The following is a 16,659-nucleotide window of genomic DNA, read 5'->3' as shown; positions in this document are numbered from 1 at the left end:
GCATAAGAATTGAAATGCCCACCACAGAGCACGAGTATTATATAGAATTTAAGGTGAGAAAAAAAAAAGATACCGGCCGAATTGATAACCACCTCCTTTTTGAAGTCGGTTAAAAAATAGGAATAATGACAATCAATTCAAAAAAAAAAAGTACGTACTTATCTTACGAAGCGATTTTGGTTCACTACTTTTAAAATTTAAAAAATTATGACCTACCTACCATTAGGAATTAAAATATCGATTAAAAAATTTCAGGATCGGCTTTTCTTTTAATTTATAAAATGTTATTGTACACTAAGGAGAAAAACAAACATTTTTGAAGGTTTTGCAAATTTTGAAACACCTTAAGCACCTCTTAATACATGATTTATTAAAATATTTTATGTGGAGACATGAAATAAAATAAAAAAAAATGTCTTTATTGGGCTGCTCTACCTATAGACGGTAGGAAGACGGTAGGTGATAGAACCCTTTGTAGTTCGACTCTGGCGGCATCACCGCCACACCTATTTCTGTAATATAATAACAACAATAACAACAATGTTAAACGCCGCTGTGTTGTGATTTAAAAGGTGTGGCAAGAGACATACTTTTCCGAGGCATTTCTGCTTGGTCTTCAAAACTAACGCCGCATATATGGCCGACCTTATGTAGAAATCTAATTTTATCTGGGATTGATTTCAGATGTTTATGGGCGGATATTATTTAGTAGCCACTTACCATCAAGTGGGCTGCATGCTCATCTACTACTTCTACATTATATATTTTTTTATTGAAACTTACTTCACACGCATCATTCTTTAGCACCCAAGCACGGATTAACGGATTAACGGATTTTAACACGTAAAAACGTCATAAAAATTAGAGTATGTAAAAATAAAAAGGATAGGTATAGTTACATCTTTTTATAATGACATACCAATTAAAAAAAACTGCTTTAGACGGTAAATCTTTAATATATTCATCATTTCATCTTTCTTTTCATTTTATTAATTTCATCGGGGGCACATTGCATGACGTCCTCCATCAACTGGTAAGGTAGCACCAGTAATATTACTTGCACCTTCACTAGCCAAAAATACAATGACAGAAGAAACTTCCTTAGCATCACCCGGTCTACCTATGGCATGAGTATCAGCGCATTTCTTCAGGAACTCTTCGTACTGCTCATCATTCATACTTGTTTTCTTATGTATACCTGTAGTTATAACTCCTGGATTCACAGCGTTCACACGAACACCTTTTAATGCTAATTCTAATGCTACACATCTTGTAAATTGGTCCAATGCAGATTTAGACATACAATATGCTAGCACGTTCGGAAAAGATCTCATACCGGTTACGCTAGAGACATTTACGATATTACCTTTTGTTTTGATCAAATGTGGTGTGGCCAGCATTGTTAAATGATAAGGTGAACGAACATTCGTATTCATCACTCTATCGTATTGTTCGAGAGAAGTCGTTTCTATTGAGCCTGATTCCAAAATCCCCGCGTTATTGACAAGAACATCTAATTTTTTATACTGGTCTATAGTAGTCTTCATAATATTTTCGACGTCACTTTCCTTGGTCATGTCAGCTATAATGATCAAAGGTTTCAACTTCTTTGGAGAGTTCTCTTCGCATTCTTTCGCTACATTTTCTAAGTTCCCCTTATTCCTTCCTGTTAGCACTAAGTTCGCCCCGAGCTTGGAGAAGTCATAGGCTGTTTCCGCCCCGATGCCTGAACTAGCGCCAGTGATGAGTACAACTTTTTCCGTGAACATGTTTCCTGTTTGAATAAAATTTTAAAATTTACATTATATATGGAATACATTTTTCAAGTTACTCAGTTGAATTTTTCGTATCGGAATTAGGTTTGGATAACTTCAGATAGACTTTAAACTTATACGCATAAATATTCAATAGAATCTCCAATTTGCCGATCAGATAATATGAGAGAGAAGCGAAATAGGGTGAAATAGGGTACTTGACTAATAATCAAATAATATAAGCACCACAGTATTTATTTCATGAAGCATTTCTTAGTCTTAATAATCTAATATTCTCGAAATTTCCTCCAAATATCCAAATATTTATTCATAAAAAAGTCAAGGATGATTGTAGACATTCATTTTCAATTGTTCTTTTTATTACTAGTGCCCAAAAGGCCCCTCTTAAGCCCGCTCCACATTCTCGCGAGAAAGCGAGAAAAACCCGATTTGTATAGGCTCCACATTCTCGTTTCTCGTGCTTTTCTCGCGTTTTCGCGAGAATGTGGAGCGGGCTTCATACAATTCAAAAACATTATAACATCATTGTCACACTTTAAGGAATTTAACTTGATATGAAGGGGGAAATAAACTTTGGCAATATTTACTAATCTATGACTCATAGATTAAAAACGTTAAAAAATAAAGACTAATTTATTAAATCCTAGGTAAACCGGCTACACTTCGTTATGCCTTGGTTATGCCTGTGTGATTCAATATGATACTCGTAATTAGATACCTATGCGGTTTCACCCGCGTTAAATACGTTCATTATGCAGTGGTCTAATATAGGATCAAGAATCAAGAACAAAGAAATAAAACGATGTATAAATAAAATAGGTACCTTATTTACGATGAAAACCAACACTAAACTATATATGGATAATAATCACAGAACACCTATACTCCTAACGGAGATAATAATCTTCTCCGCTTCGCTCAACTCAGCACAGATTATAATGGGTCAAAGTAGAACAGATTATCAATATCAGATTTATACCACAGTTTTATACTCTCTCTATACCTACTAAGTTATTGTTATGTAATATTTACTCTGTGACTGAAAAGTTTTCTCAAGGACTTAGTGTTGCTAGATGATAAAGACTTATGTTCCATATTTATGACACAAAAACCCTTATAATACCCATGCAACCATTTATATTTTTTTGATATATTCTTGTAATGTATATACACATATTCTTTAAGGTTAATTAACTTTAATCGGAGATTCATTAGGCGCCAAAAGTCAATATGGCAGGACAGAAAGTTACGATCACTCACGGACTAACATTAATTTTGAGACATAGATAAGTATCACCTCACCGCCTTGTAATTGAAGGAAGCCATTAAATGACTTAAACGGCTGACATTTCTGTCAGCAGTTTAATAGCTGTCATGGTGTAATTTACGCTGAACAATATCGTTTCATGCGTAAATGATCTAAAAACTACATTTATTAAATATTTTTCAAACACGAAAATAGATGACAGTGACAATTCTCAAAAGGTTACATTTTCTTGTTAGGAGCGAGTAATCCTTAGTAATTTATGTTTTGAAAAGATAAAATCATTGTACGATGTTGAAAACCATTTATATCTAAAGGATATTACATTACAATCTATAATTATCAACATATTTTTGTGTATTAATTGCTTAAATAAGCTACGAAAAATTTAAATTGCACTGTACTTATTAATTTGTAAAAAAAATAAACTATAATATTATTATAATTAAAACATAGTGAGATTAATTTGAAAGTCTAAACAAATTAGGAATAATTTATGTATGTAGCAACAATGTATGATAAGCTCCTATGCGAGTTTTTTAACTATGAGTTTCGCAGGGATTTAAAATCTGCACTCTTACTTTTTAACCTTTGGCGGTAAACGTATATAAAACCAATTTTAAACACCGCTAGTTAGTTACTTGTAATTATTAGTTTTAATAATCAGACTACGGTACTAGTCTTTATTTCGATACATATTACGTTCGTGTTTAAAATCACAGTTGTGTGTAACTGATTCAATGTAATAAATAAATTAATGAATTAATATAATTATTTAATAATAGCAATGTTCATTGATTGTATGGATGGAGTATAGCCAAATGTACAAATTGTTTATGGATGGCTGTACGCGCACGCCAAATAAATTTCTGTCAAATGGTAAACGCCATAAGCTGTCCGTCATCTATCAACCAGTGCTTTTTATTGACAGAATTTATATATATATTGAAAAATAATAATTGTCTGAAATAATAACTGAGTGGCCATTAGGGCATAAATATTTATGTGAATATTAAGCTGTGTAGTTATTAGGTCAAACTGAACCGTTTTCAAGATGACTTCTGCACCATCTACAGGGAAAGTGGAATCTTTTGACGAATTCTATTGTGAGGTAAAGTAACCTAGTTTTCATTTGTCTTTACTAACGTTTCGTTAAACTTGAACTTTGTTGCATAAACCAGGTAAGGACCATCCCTTACTAAAGGAATGAATATATAAGCTTGGGTACCTCTTAACTGACTGATTGCGGTTGTCATTTATATCGAAAACTCCATAATAGGGCTTACACTGCTATGCTACAGATTGTAAGTACGGCACGATTACGATTCTTACGGCGCCAAAATTTGAATGCGGATCCTTATAGATCTCGACGAGACAAGACGAAAAGTAAGAATAAAATTTTTTGATATCTCGCTTAGTTTTCGAGATATCGATATTTAAAAATCGAAAAATAAAAAAAAAATATATTATTTTAATGATGTATTTCGATAGATTTTTGGAAAAGAAAACGAAAACAAAGAATAATTTTTTTCGATATCTTGCTTAGTTTTCAAGATATTAATAAATACATTATTAAAAATGTTGGAATTTTATTGAAAAAATTTTTTGAAGATATATTTTATCCTTTATTATGATTATCACTATTATTATGATAATAATAATAATAATAAAAAAAAAAACCTAACCTAACCTAACCTAGTAAGTAAAATAAGGTTTTCTGTACAACTATTTTCACTAAAAGTAAGAATATGACAAAATAAACTTAACATAAAAAAAGGCACGGACGATCAGTCTGTGGAGTGCAGTTTTATTATAAAAAAAAACCTAACCTAACCTAAACCTAACCTAACCTAACCTAACCAATACCAACTCAAATTTCAATCACCTCTAACTTCGTTGTCCCTTGCCCGATTTCTAATTATTTTATACCATCGTACTCGTCTCAACGATACCTTTTCGCACATACTACTTCCGTTTCTCTCCGTTTTCTAAATTTTTAAATATAATTTTCTCCGTTTTTCAAAAATCAATTTTTGGTTTTTCTCATTTTCCTCCGCCGTTTCTTAACGAATTCCCTTCATTTTTCTTCTACCGTATTCTGCACGTCCTCCCCTATCCGGAGATACCAGTCGCACCCGTTTCCGCCGCGCCGTTCCTCGGCAATTTCACTTTTAAAACGCAAAAAATCGAAATTTTCGAATAATTTTTGAGTATCGATATCTCGAAAACTAAGCGAGATATCAAAAAAATGTATTCTTACTTTTCGTCTTGTCTCATCGAAATCTATACGGATCCGCATTCAAATCTTGGCGCCGTAAGAACCGTAATCCCCCCGTAAGTACTAATCTAAAAAAATAATTGCCAACATACAAGTCGAACTCGTACATGGAGATATTTTAATTTTTTAATTACATTTTTATAACCGCAGTATTAAGACCCTGTCGAAATCGACGGCGCCTTTTTAAGTATTCTGTTGTGCCAATCAGCACAAAAGCTTTAGTTATATTTAATTCGGAGAGTAACACATCAATTTTATTATAAATCTTTATTGCTGAGTATTTATACTATCCATCATCATAACCATCCATTTATATGTATATGATAATATACATATACATATAAATGGATGGTTAAAATATAAACTTGTAATATGAAATAATTTGCTTCCAGGTAAAAGAAATAGAGAAGAGGGATTCTGTATTGACACCGAAACAGCAAATAGAACGGCTTCTACGACCGGGATCCACTTACTTCAACCTTAATCCATTCGAGGTGCTGCAGGTGGAGCCTGAATCCACCTTAGATGAAATAAAAAAGAAATATAGACGCTTATCCATACTTGTGCATCCGGATAAAAATATTGTAAGTACTGTAATTATGTATATATTTTGTGTCTATAAAGATTTCTAATTAGGTTTTTAAAAATATATTTGGGGACATAACATAACCTGATATAATATTATTAAGATCTTATTCAAGTTTTCATGTATTTTATACAAAAGAAACCTTCGTTTATTATGATCATTTCATAAACTGCCATTTAATTTACCTATTAATGCATTGCCCATTATGAATCAGAATGATACCCAGTTAACATTATTACAATGTTTTTGCAACATTGTAAATGTGAACAGAAATGCAGTTGTATTAAATAATGAACAGATCATTATTGATATAAAAACATTACCAGTTAATAAAAAAGTAAAGTACATAAGAATAGACATGGAAGGGATATGAAAGTATGAAATTAACCATTTATTCATTTGATCTAAAATCAGGCAGATTTTTAAACACCCTATGTTGTATAAAATTAGATTATTTTCTTATGAACAACTGACCACCTATATTATTTATGAAGATGCATATGAGTATCTATTGAGTTATAATTGGGTAATTTACTATTGTAGTTGATACTTAATCATAATGTAGGTTAAAAAATCAACTATTGATTAAAAAAGTTTTGAGAGAGCCTAAAATAGCCTAAATAAGCCTTTATATTAAGTAATTGATGTTGTGTGGTCACATATGGCTAGTAAAAATTTATCTACATGAAAAATTCATATACTTAGGTGGTTGGTAACAGATGCTTTGCTAAAACACAAAATCAAAAGTTCTATGACCCCGTTTTTCCTCTGGCTTTCACCAAAAGCGGATTGACATAACCTTAACCCACTATTGCCCCAAAGAGTCCCCTAGCCCTACAATTGAGACGGTTATATCCGTCAAAATTTTCGTTTTTATCCACAGATGGGAAAGCATACCGTGAGTCATCCCGTCGCAGCCAGAACTTAGGTAAGGGACGGTTATTGTGGAGACTTGTCTGAAAGAAAGAGCAGTTGACTGGATATCACTAGACACAACCAAGTAGCATTACAACTAAACAATAGTCAGTTACACGTAAATAACAAAAAAACATCTTTCTGAGACACATTCAACAAGCAATTGAGTGCGTTTTCGGCGTCTTTTTAATAAGAGTTGTATGTTTTGCATTACAGGATGATTCTGAGCGTGCTCAACAAGCTTTTGAGATTATAAACAGGGCGTGGAAAACCTTAGAAAATGATGATACAAGGAAAAAGTGCTTGGACATTCACGAGGAGGCCAAGGAACGTACAGATCACATGGTAAGCTTTAGTGAAGGGACTGAGTGACCAGATTCAAATATATGCAATATATTTTATTATGAAAACAATTATAATTATGTTAATGTGATGAATAACTAAATAAAAATACAAATTGTTATTTCAAATTTATACTGTTTTTTGAATAATAAAATTTGTTCAACATTTAAGCACTTTTCTCCTTTAGTTGCTGTTCCAGTTCATATATTTTTGAATGAAGATTCTATGACCATTAGTAGTTGAATAAGAAAACATTATTAGAATGTTGTAAATATTTATGTTCCAGATTGAGCAGAAACGCAAGAAACAGAAGAAAGATGGCCGCTTAGCAGAGGGCATTCCGGAAGATGATCCTGTGAAGTACAAACATGCTGTTTACGTTATGACTATGAAGGTAAACTATAAATGACACCTTTTAACTAATAAAGGCCATAATAGCAATCAAAAGCTTTCTAGTAAAGATCTATTTTCGTAAAAGAAACAAATACAAAAAATATGTCTTCTTACATTTAGGATATTTAAGTTTCAATTGATGTTTCTTCAATACCTACTACTTGTTGTAGAGCACAAACATTATCGACCTGAATGTTTGTTTGAGTATCCAGGACCATAGAATATAATACATTGCAGAGAAAAAACTTAATATGATAACTGAGTCATAAATTGATTGACTGAACAAGTGAATTTGTTCACAAAGGATTGAACTATAGACCCCGCCAAACTGCTAGCCCACTCTGAAGTAGTTACGAGCAAGTGTAGTCATACAATTTGCTATGGCGACGCGATTCATTTCTGTATTCAGAGCGGACTAGCAGTTTGGCGCGAACTATACTTGTTAAAAGTATCCTAAGTTTACCAACTTATGTGATACATGTTGACGACCCACGTGAACGAGTGGCCACCATACCGGTCTGACGCGCAAAGGGTGCCAAGTTCGATCCCAGGACAGACAGTCTGGGTGTTTGTGTAATCTCAAGCTTATATGCTTACATCCAACCATATATGGTTTTGTGTATCCATAGCACCCACAATACAGGGAATCCCAGTGTGGGGCTGTGAGTGTATTTATTTATTTATTTATTTATTCGGGACTACCAACATAAGATACAGCAGTGACTATCATATACAGTACAATTATATTATCTTATTGAGTAACTGTTCTTACTATTACAGGTAATCACAAAAAAAAGCGGTTATATATGAGGCTGCTAGAACCAGAGTGGCCTAACTACATTTTAATGATTTTTGACCTATATGTATTTTCGTAATTTAAAAATGTTGTATAGTCCGCGTAAAACTGCTAGTCCGCTCTGAATGTAGAAGTGAATTGTGTCGCCATTAAGCCAGTAAATTGTATGAATACACCTCGCAACAACTTCAGAGCGGACTATACACTTTTACTTTTCTCCATATTGTAAATCATGTTATTATAGTTAGGCCACTCTGGTTCTAACAGCCTCATATAGCGTTTATTTATTTATTTATATTCCAGTTGTTTGCGGACATGGAGAGGAAACGTCAGCATCTGGAGACCCGAGATATGGAGGAAAGGAAACGAAAACGCGAAGCAGAAATAGAACATGAGGAGCAAATGTCCATGGAGAAGGAATGGGCGAAGAACTTTGAAGTATGTTGTTACATTGCTTAGTTTGCAGCATTTTAAGCAGTTATAGCTTGGTGGTTGAAAATTGGCATCTCAATAGTGAAGGAAAACATCGTGAGAAAATCTACACACATGAGAGATTTATAAAAAAGTTCTTAAGGGTGTGTAAAGTCTAAGAATATCTACTTGGTCAGCGCGGTAGAATAGGATTGTCCTCATTCTGAGAGGAGACCTGCGCCCAGCAGTGGTAATGGGTTAACGACTATGCTCATTTTGATGTAACTTTGTGTGAACTGCAATCATAGGCCACTGTATGGGAGCAATAGAACAGATATGAGAATGATACATGTGATCTTCAAGTTATTACCAACATGGTAATCTACAAGTTAGAGGTTGATAGTTTTAGATCAAACTTGTGGTATTGTTGTTGGATGTAGAAATTGTTTTTACGGGCAGAATATCTGATCTTTAAAATAAATTTCTCAAAAAGTTAGCAAAATATATTACTTATAGCATATTTTCTTATAAGTCACATTAATAGCAGACTGATCGAAGTAGTTAGTAACTTTTTCGAAGTAGTTTTTATCTACAGTACTTTACTTTTTTGTAAAAAGTTAAGATTAACTTCATTGAATAGATTTCCCTCAAGAAAAACCTGATACTATTGAATATCTTCTAGTTTTATATAAAAAAATAAATAATCTATTTTCAATTTCAAGGAATCTCGACAAAACCGTGTGGACAGTTGGAAGACCTTCCAGTCCGGGAGTGGAAAAGAGAAAAAAAAGAAGAAGATCCAAGGGTTCAAGCCACCTAAACCGAAGCCAGAGAGCAGATAACTAGCTTTACCCGTTTCATGTCACGAACGCGCGAGTGTTTGGGAAGTCATCCGTAAATTACGAAAAAACACGTAGGAGCTTTCAGAGGTTCTAATATTATGATGTCATAAGAAATTAAAACTATTTGATTCTATTGGAATTAAGTACTAAATACGAACCATCTCATAACAAGTATGTATAGTAAAACAAACATAGATAGATACATATTATGAACTAATTTTCACGTTTCAATGGAATTTGTGATAGATTTTCATAAAATGACATTTCCAAGTAGCGTTTTATTGTTACTCAATTTCGATTATAGGTTTTTTGACTAGAACACATTCTTAGTCCATTTTTAGGACAACATATGAATTTCAAATTTGTAAACATGTGACGTCACGCGAAATTGTAAAGCGTGTGAAGGAATGGGAATATTCTTGAAACCATAATATATGTGTATTTTAATTTACGGATGACTATATGTGTGTGCACATAAGGTTGAGAATCGATTAACTTACGCGCAATCGGGAATGAAATTCTAATGTTAGTTTTAATTTATAGCGTTTCGAGTCTATGCCAATTTTCTAATACGGGCAATGGGAAGGGGAAGCTTTGGATTCTCTGCGTGGATAGTGACTAAAGTCCTTAACAAAAAATATTGTTGAATGTCGATGAAGGAAACAAACCAGTCCACCTGATGTTGAGTGTAATTGTAATCAATTCGAGATAGGCTTGGAGGCTCACTGGAGTTAAGACACACATGTAGGACCAATATGGAATTTCTAGAAGTGTCTGTCTTCAAATCAGAAATAGCAGTGCTTATAATCAGACTGCTATTATAAGGCAATCGTCAGATTGTGTGAGAGTTATCGCTCAATAGTTTTTGATGTCTATGAGATATATTCCCAAGTCTCCTAAAAATATTGCAGCCATAACTAACATTATTTAAGTAAATATATAATATTCAAAGATTCATTTAAAAACGGTCATGTTTATTATACTCTTGTGGTATAAAGATCTCCGGGATAGATTCCCGGCCAGGCGTATACTATAAATGTCAAAATGGAGATGCAGATCACCCTTCCCATAATAACTTGATTATAGTCTAGACTCTAGAGAATCAGATTAATTAAATAATTAGGATAAATAATGTGTGGTTTGATGATGAGTGATGACTAATTAATTAAATTTTTAAAGATCATACTGCCTTTTAGCTGTCTTCAAAATTACAATACCAAAGTTCTTAATATTTTCATGTTTTTATTATATTGCATGTTGTAAGAAAAACGTATGTTCATAGATATATTTCTATCGATACTTGTCTTTAATTCAGACCAATATATAGTTAGTATGAATAAAGTATTATAATTTGATTTGTGACGATTGTATTTACCACTCTTTGTTTCTCTACAATGTGCGAGAAAAGTATATAATAGAATAAAAAAAGTTGTCATTTTGGGTTAAATTCTTTATTGAAACATTTTATTCGTATTCTCCAATTAAACGCGTCTCTTATTTTACAATAAGGCAAATAAAAAGAAAAACGTACTTTGTTCGAAAGCAAAACCGCTGCAGACATTACTTAATTATATTATTATGTATATTAGTATAGACTTGAAATGTTTTAAGTATTTCTCATTAACTTGTGATGTATAAATAGGAGTTCTAAGAAATTTGTGTTTGTTTTATTTTATGTATTGGTACGCTGGAGATTGTATGAAATTGATAACTCTGTATAAAGTCGTATACTTCAAATTGTGAACGATTGTTAATAAAATTAATTGCTAGAAACGTTACTTCGGGTAATATTTGAATCATTCTTTGATCGAAGACAACAATCAAATATTCGTAATGATCCCATCTTTGTACACTATGACAACTGTTAAAGAGGGCAGGTGTTATGACCTCGAATCGGATTTCTATCCTATTTGAGGTCGGTGACATAGACTGTGGACAGCAGTGACCACTTAACGTAGCTATTAATGTGCAAATCGCACATTAGGACTCTTATCTCATCGGAACGTCATTACTATGTCGCTGGTGACCGCATTCGACCAAACGTATGATGATGACAGTTTGGTAACGTCGCTAAATTGAGAGCTGAAATTTTTTTTTTACATTTCTTGCTTGGAACGTCACTGGCGATGTGGCCTTGACGTCCTGAAAAGACAGATGCCTAATTATTTATCAATGAGAGCACTGCTGTAAGTACCAACGATTACTATGTACCTACTTTAAGAATATTTGTTTTTTGTCGCTTTTACAATACACTTTTTAAATGCACTTTGAATGCACACGATCACGCTGAGGTTAACGCCGGAAATCATAGCAGCAATCATGAAAATAATATCTCTATAAAAGACATTGATAATAAGGGTTTTAATAAATTGAACCCGTTTCGACATTTTTTAATTACATCTTCGAAAATCTTAGTAAATATCTTTCACGCTGTTTTACTTTTATGAGAATAAGTGGTAATACTGCAATTTAATTTAAATTGACACGCAGCCTACGTCTCGATCGAGTGAGACAAGTGTTAGATTTAAGATTTTTTTCATACACGAGTAACGTGTAATCACTTGTTGTACAAAATATTTATCAATTTTTTTGACCCCTAGTATGTAATTTATATGGTTACAAAATGTTAAGATATTCTATATTTTTGAAACCAACAGAATCTTCTAAAACTAAACCGTTATTACAATTTCTTACATAAACAATTATATTCAGATGTATGAAATATTATCGATTATTTTTTTTAAATAGTGTATCAGGTACCTCTAGCTAATTCTGTTGTCTGTGAGATAAGCCGGATTTTGTTTTCATTGCTGTTATAATGATTTGTCAATAAAGCAAGAAAAGCTGGGATCGTAAAGAAGTTTACAGATAAATATCTATGTATAAATACACTATATAAATCTATTGTTATGCTATAAGTACCCGTTGAAATAAGATTGGAATTGTCAATATTGAGTGAATGAAACATAATATCAAACCGTTAAGTTGTCTGTTTGTCTTTCATTTGGTATCTTGCATTAGTGTTACGTGTGTGTTAACACAAAATGAAGCAAAATAACGAATGCATTCATAAATGATCCAATGTAACAACTCAAGTCTCTACTCAAGACACAACGAAAATTATTATTCAATTAATTGAAATTACAGAGTAGGTATATGAATATTCTCTCAACATAAACATTTATTACAAGTGACGGGCCTTTTATTTGTACCTCGTTTTATATTGTTATTTGTTTCATTTTAAATTACAAGTAGGTACGTTACATACTGAAGTAAAAATTCTTCTTGATGTGAATGTTTTTTCAGGAATTTGTAACGTAATCTTAATTAGCGAGGTCGAAATATATGTATTGTCAATTCCAATTGTTTATTTATTATTAAACTTCCAATGTAGTAGTTGTAAGTTTTATGTATGTATATTCGCAGTTTATTTGTTTCTACCATTCACTATGAATGCGACCTGATTGCAAATATTCATCACTTACATGAAGAATAATAAAATGTAAGATATTGAATAAATTGTTTTTATTCGTCACTTTTACAATATAAGTCTAGGTGATCTGATGGAGTTTTGCCACGATGCAAACGACGTGACGGTTGTACAGTGGGTCCGTCACAATTTTAACATCCTAAAGAAAAAAATAATAAGCGTGATTCATACCTACATTATGACATTACACATCTCGAGTGTATCAGAATAAAAGAAACAGAGGAAGAGATAGTTTTATTAATCTTTTAACTAATGTTTTACTCCAATATTCAAACAAAAAGTAGTCAATCATCTCTCCTCGCCTCTCCTCACCTCTCCCCGCCCATCTGTCACCGCACCTCACCAGTTACCACACCAATTTAAATTGTTTTCTATCAATATTGCTTGTTCTATTCGGCACATTATGTCTGCTTTGAATTCAATGTTGTGAATAAATATTTGACCTTGACTTTACTTTTACTTTTCGAGATTAATCTCGTATATTTTATTATTTTTTAATTCGTATTCAAATGTGTATTAAGTAAATTCATACTTCTTGTACTTATAATAAATTGTGAAATTCTATTTTGATGATATAAATACATATCTCATATTACAACGAATTGTGAATTGGTAGATACTCATATCCAACCAATAAACCACTCCGCTTCATTATGGATTGGTGAAAAGTATAATAAATTAATTGAAATTATTTAAAACAGTATTTAAAACACCAAATCAAAATGAGACCAAATGTTCTTACAACCTGGCATTCGATGACATGGGTTATTTCTAGGGTTATCACTCATTAACTTATATGGATATTTTATTTTTCTTTGTCTAAACACAATAATATTAAAGTTGTGAAAGTGCATCGCATGTAATGAGATATAGAAATAATGGATATAATTTAATTGTGAGGTTATTTGTAGAAGTAATTTTTACAGTGCCAGATTTTTGATGACCAATTTTATCCACATTTAATATATTATGTGGTCGGTGTTAAAACTATGAATATATTTAATAGAAACTACTTGCTTTGCTACTATTATTAGAAAACAATGCGCAGAAAAAGTTATAAAATAATTTAGGCATGGCGGACATAGAGTAAAAATCCTTACTTTATATCTTGAATTTGTCATTTTTATGTAACTTAAAATTTTAATCTATAGTTTCTTAGAATAATCGCTAATATTGGTGTGTGCACGGGGAAGTGTTTGCTCCATACGGCCTGGAACGCGCGTCGAGCGAATACTATGTTTCAATATAGAGATGCGAGCGTGCACCCGCGCCACTTTTAGCGGACGTCCTAAAACGTGGCAATAATGATTGAATCGTCAATAAAGAAAGGAATCAAATCTCAAAAGTATTTTATTATTAGCCAGTTTAAGTATCGGTATCATCGCACTCTTCCACCATGTCGCTGGGTGCGCTCGGTTGAGCTGGCGGGCCCCAGTTCAAGTAGATGCTGTCCGTATATATCGCCATGATGGCGGAAAATAAACACCTGCGAAAAAAGATTATAATGTACACACTACCATCGTTTTCTATTAGTTATTATTACTATTTTATAATAATATTTAAATTACAGCAAAAGGAACATGCAGTGCCACCTGTCCTCCGTCCTGTCCGTAATCGAGAGCAAGGCTTTTTCAGAAGTTGTCAGAATGTGATTAGAAAATATCTAAGAAAAGTGAAATTGTATAAATTTTCAATGCTCTGCTTTTTTGGCAAAATGTTGAATAGAAATTAAATTTACGTTACCATATTAAACCCAACGCAAAGTGTTTGTTGTAGAAGCTCTGTTTATCGCTGTACCACGGCTCCCACGGCTTGCACGGTACTGGGAGCTCGTTCATATGAGCATCGCAGTGGCCTGGCAGTGGAAAAATTGTTATAAGCTTACATTTACAAAGTGAATAGAAAAAGGAAAGATCTTTAGGTACCTATTACATAAGCTAAAGGGAAAAGATTAACATGTTCACGTTATATCGTAAGTCGTAATGTTTTTAATTCGTACACTACAGAACTATATAAACGTGGAAAACTCCCTACCTACGCAATAAACCGAGCGAACAGGATGTCATCGATGCACCCCGGCAGGCATTTTTAGTTTTGACTAGGTATATAATATTCTTCTTGTCGACGTATTACCTTTTACAGGGTATAACAAATTGATTAATCGCCCTGGGCGACTATATTTTAAAGTCTATCAAAAATCCTAATTGTCGGAAAGCCTTTTTCGAGGGGTAAACCTTCAAAAGGTACCCGACGACGTGTGAGTGACGCCAGTTTATGTGGGGTTTTTACCGCACTAAAACCCCCGCGGTGGCCGGCTTCAACGCTTGTTAGAGAACTCCGGGATCTCCGACGAAACATAATCGGAGTCCTCCAAGCGCGATGCCCCGATCTGGCTCTGCCCTGGGTGAGCAGTTTTCACTCCTCCCACACCATGTAGTGTTTACGACGGTATGCGACCACACATACCGCCGTCCTTCCCGGAGACAGTTACTGGACAGTTCGAACTCCCACTCTTGCCGCCCGCAACCCTGGAAGCCCCCTTTTTGGCACCTCTTACGACAGTCAGGGGATACAGTAGCCCTATGCTAGTCCCGGAACTACAGGGACAATTGTCAGAGAGCCTAGCAACGGGTATCGATAAGAATTGCAGGGATATATATGGATAGAAGAAAAGTTTATACGAAATCAAAATACTCACCAGGCCTTGATACAAAATGTCTGCCCTGGTAGAAACCTACAACAGCTTTCCGCAACGTTAATATTTTCGACCGCATTTTCAGTTAACAATCAAATGAATGCGCTTTTCACACTGTCAAATAGACCGATAGAAAAATATCTTTAAGGCATATGAAACATGCCAGTTACAGCTATATTATATTATTTGTTTAAAACCTCAAACATGCCTACATGCCTACATGCCTGTGCCTACGTTAAAGTCCGATAAAGTCGTCGGTAGACGCAAAATGCTTAATAAAAAAATAGACTTACCTTCTTATACCACACCCAACATAAAATACTACCTATACCTACTAAGATATTTGTACTCGTATTCATTTTATATACGTACCTATTTTCATTTAATTGTGGCTCTCTAACTGCCCCTTATTTAATCCAAACTTGAAGACATGAAAGTCGTATAAAAATCTTCATAAATAGTTCCCGGTGTAATAAAACTTTATTTCGTCTTCCCAGCAATAAAAAATCTTTGGGACAAAAGTAAATGTTCCAAAAGTTTGGTAATAAAAATACTTCGGAAATGGAATAATCTAATAGTATTGATTGCCCTGCGAATTCTATAAAAATATAGATACCTACTTAATACCGCATATAAAAACTACATATCTATTTTGTATATCTACAGTAACAAAAGGCTTTGAAGTTTATTCAATAAGTACCTTTTGGTGGTGGTATATACCTCGGTATCACATCTTTTGTGTCGCAGCGTAATTCATTAAATTTAAATTTGGAACATAATTAAAGGGCAAATCTTAGGTAGGATAAATTTTACACTCAAAGCTGTTAGATTTATAGATGAGTTGTAGAGCTACAATAATTAGACTATTTATC

General features: G+C 33.3%; 3 protein-coding genes across 3 annotated transcripts; 1 reads left to right on the top strand and 2 right to left on the bottom strand.

The window, feature by feature from the left end:
* Nucleotides 1–936: 936 nt before the first annotated feature.
* Nucleotides 937–2,782, bottom strand: LOC140750242 (3-oxoacyl-[acyl-carrier-protein] reductase FabG). Its single transcript, XM_073083677.1, has 2 exons — nucleotides 2,599–2,782; nucleotides 937–1,774 (listed from the first exon to the last, which is right to left on the bottom strand). The coding sequence occupies exon 2, from the start codon at nucleotides 1,767–1,769 to the stop codon at nucleotides 996–998; it is 774 nt and encodes a 257-aa protein (XP_072939778.1). The 5' UTR covers nucleotides 1,770–1,774; nucleotides 2,599–2,782; the 3' UTR covers nucleotides 937–995.
* A 1,083-nt stretch (nucleotides 2,783–3,865) lies between these two features.
* Nucleotides 3,866–13,121, top strand: DnaJ-21 (dnaJ homolog member 21). The gene is made up of 6 exons (XM_073083678.1): nucleotides 3,866–4,150; nucleotides 5,710–5,901; nucleotides 7,035–7,163; nucleotides 7,447–7,554; nucleotides 8,653–8,787; nucleotides 9,483–13,121. The coding sequence occupies exons 1-6, from the start codon at nucleotides 4,094–4,096 to the stop codon at nucleotides 9,600–9,602; spliced, it is 741 nt and encodes a 246-aa protein (XP_072939779.1). The 5' UTR covers nucleotides 3,866–4,093; the 3' UTR covers nucleotides 9,603–13,121.
* Nucleotides 13,122–14,424: 1,303 nt separating this feature from the next.
* Nucleotides 14,425–16,004, bottom strand: LOC140750248 (uncharacterized). Its single transcript, XM_073083685.1, has 3 exons — nucleotides 15,791–16,004; nucleotides 14,836–14,947; nucleotides 14,425–14,578 (listed from the first exon to the last, which is right to left on the bottom strand). Exons 1-3 carry the CDS (start codon nucleotides 15,864–15,866, stop codon nucleotides 14,458–14,460), a joined length of 309 nt encoding a protein of 102 aa, XP_072939786.1. The 5' UTR covers nucleotides 15,867–16,004; the 3' UTR covers nucleotides 14,425–14,457.
* Between the last annotated feature and the right edge of the window lie 655 nt (nucleotides 16,005–16,659).

Source organism: Epargyreus clarus, unplaced genomic scaffold (assembly GCF_041222505.1).
Source record: "Epargyreus clarus isolate Ecla_fem2 unplaced genomic scaffold, WU_Ecla_fem_2.2 ptg000019l, whole genome shotgun sequence".
NCBI lineage: Eukaryota > Metazoa > Arthropoda > Insecta > Lepidoptera > Hesperiidae > Epargyreus > Epargyreus clarus.
The sequence above is the reverse complement of the archived record's forward strand: the minus strand, read 5'-3'. Positions and strand labels throughout refer to the sequence as shown.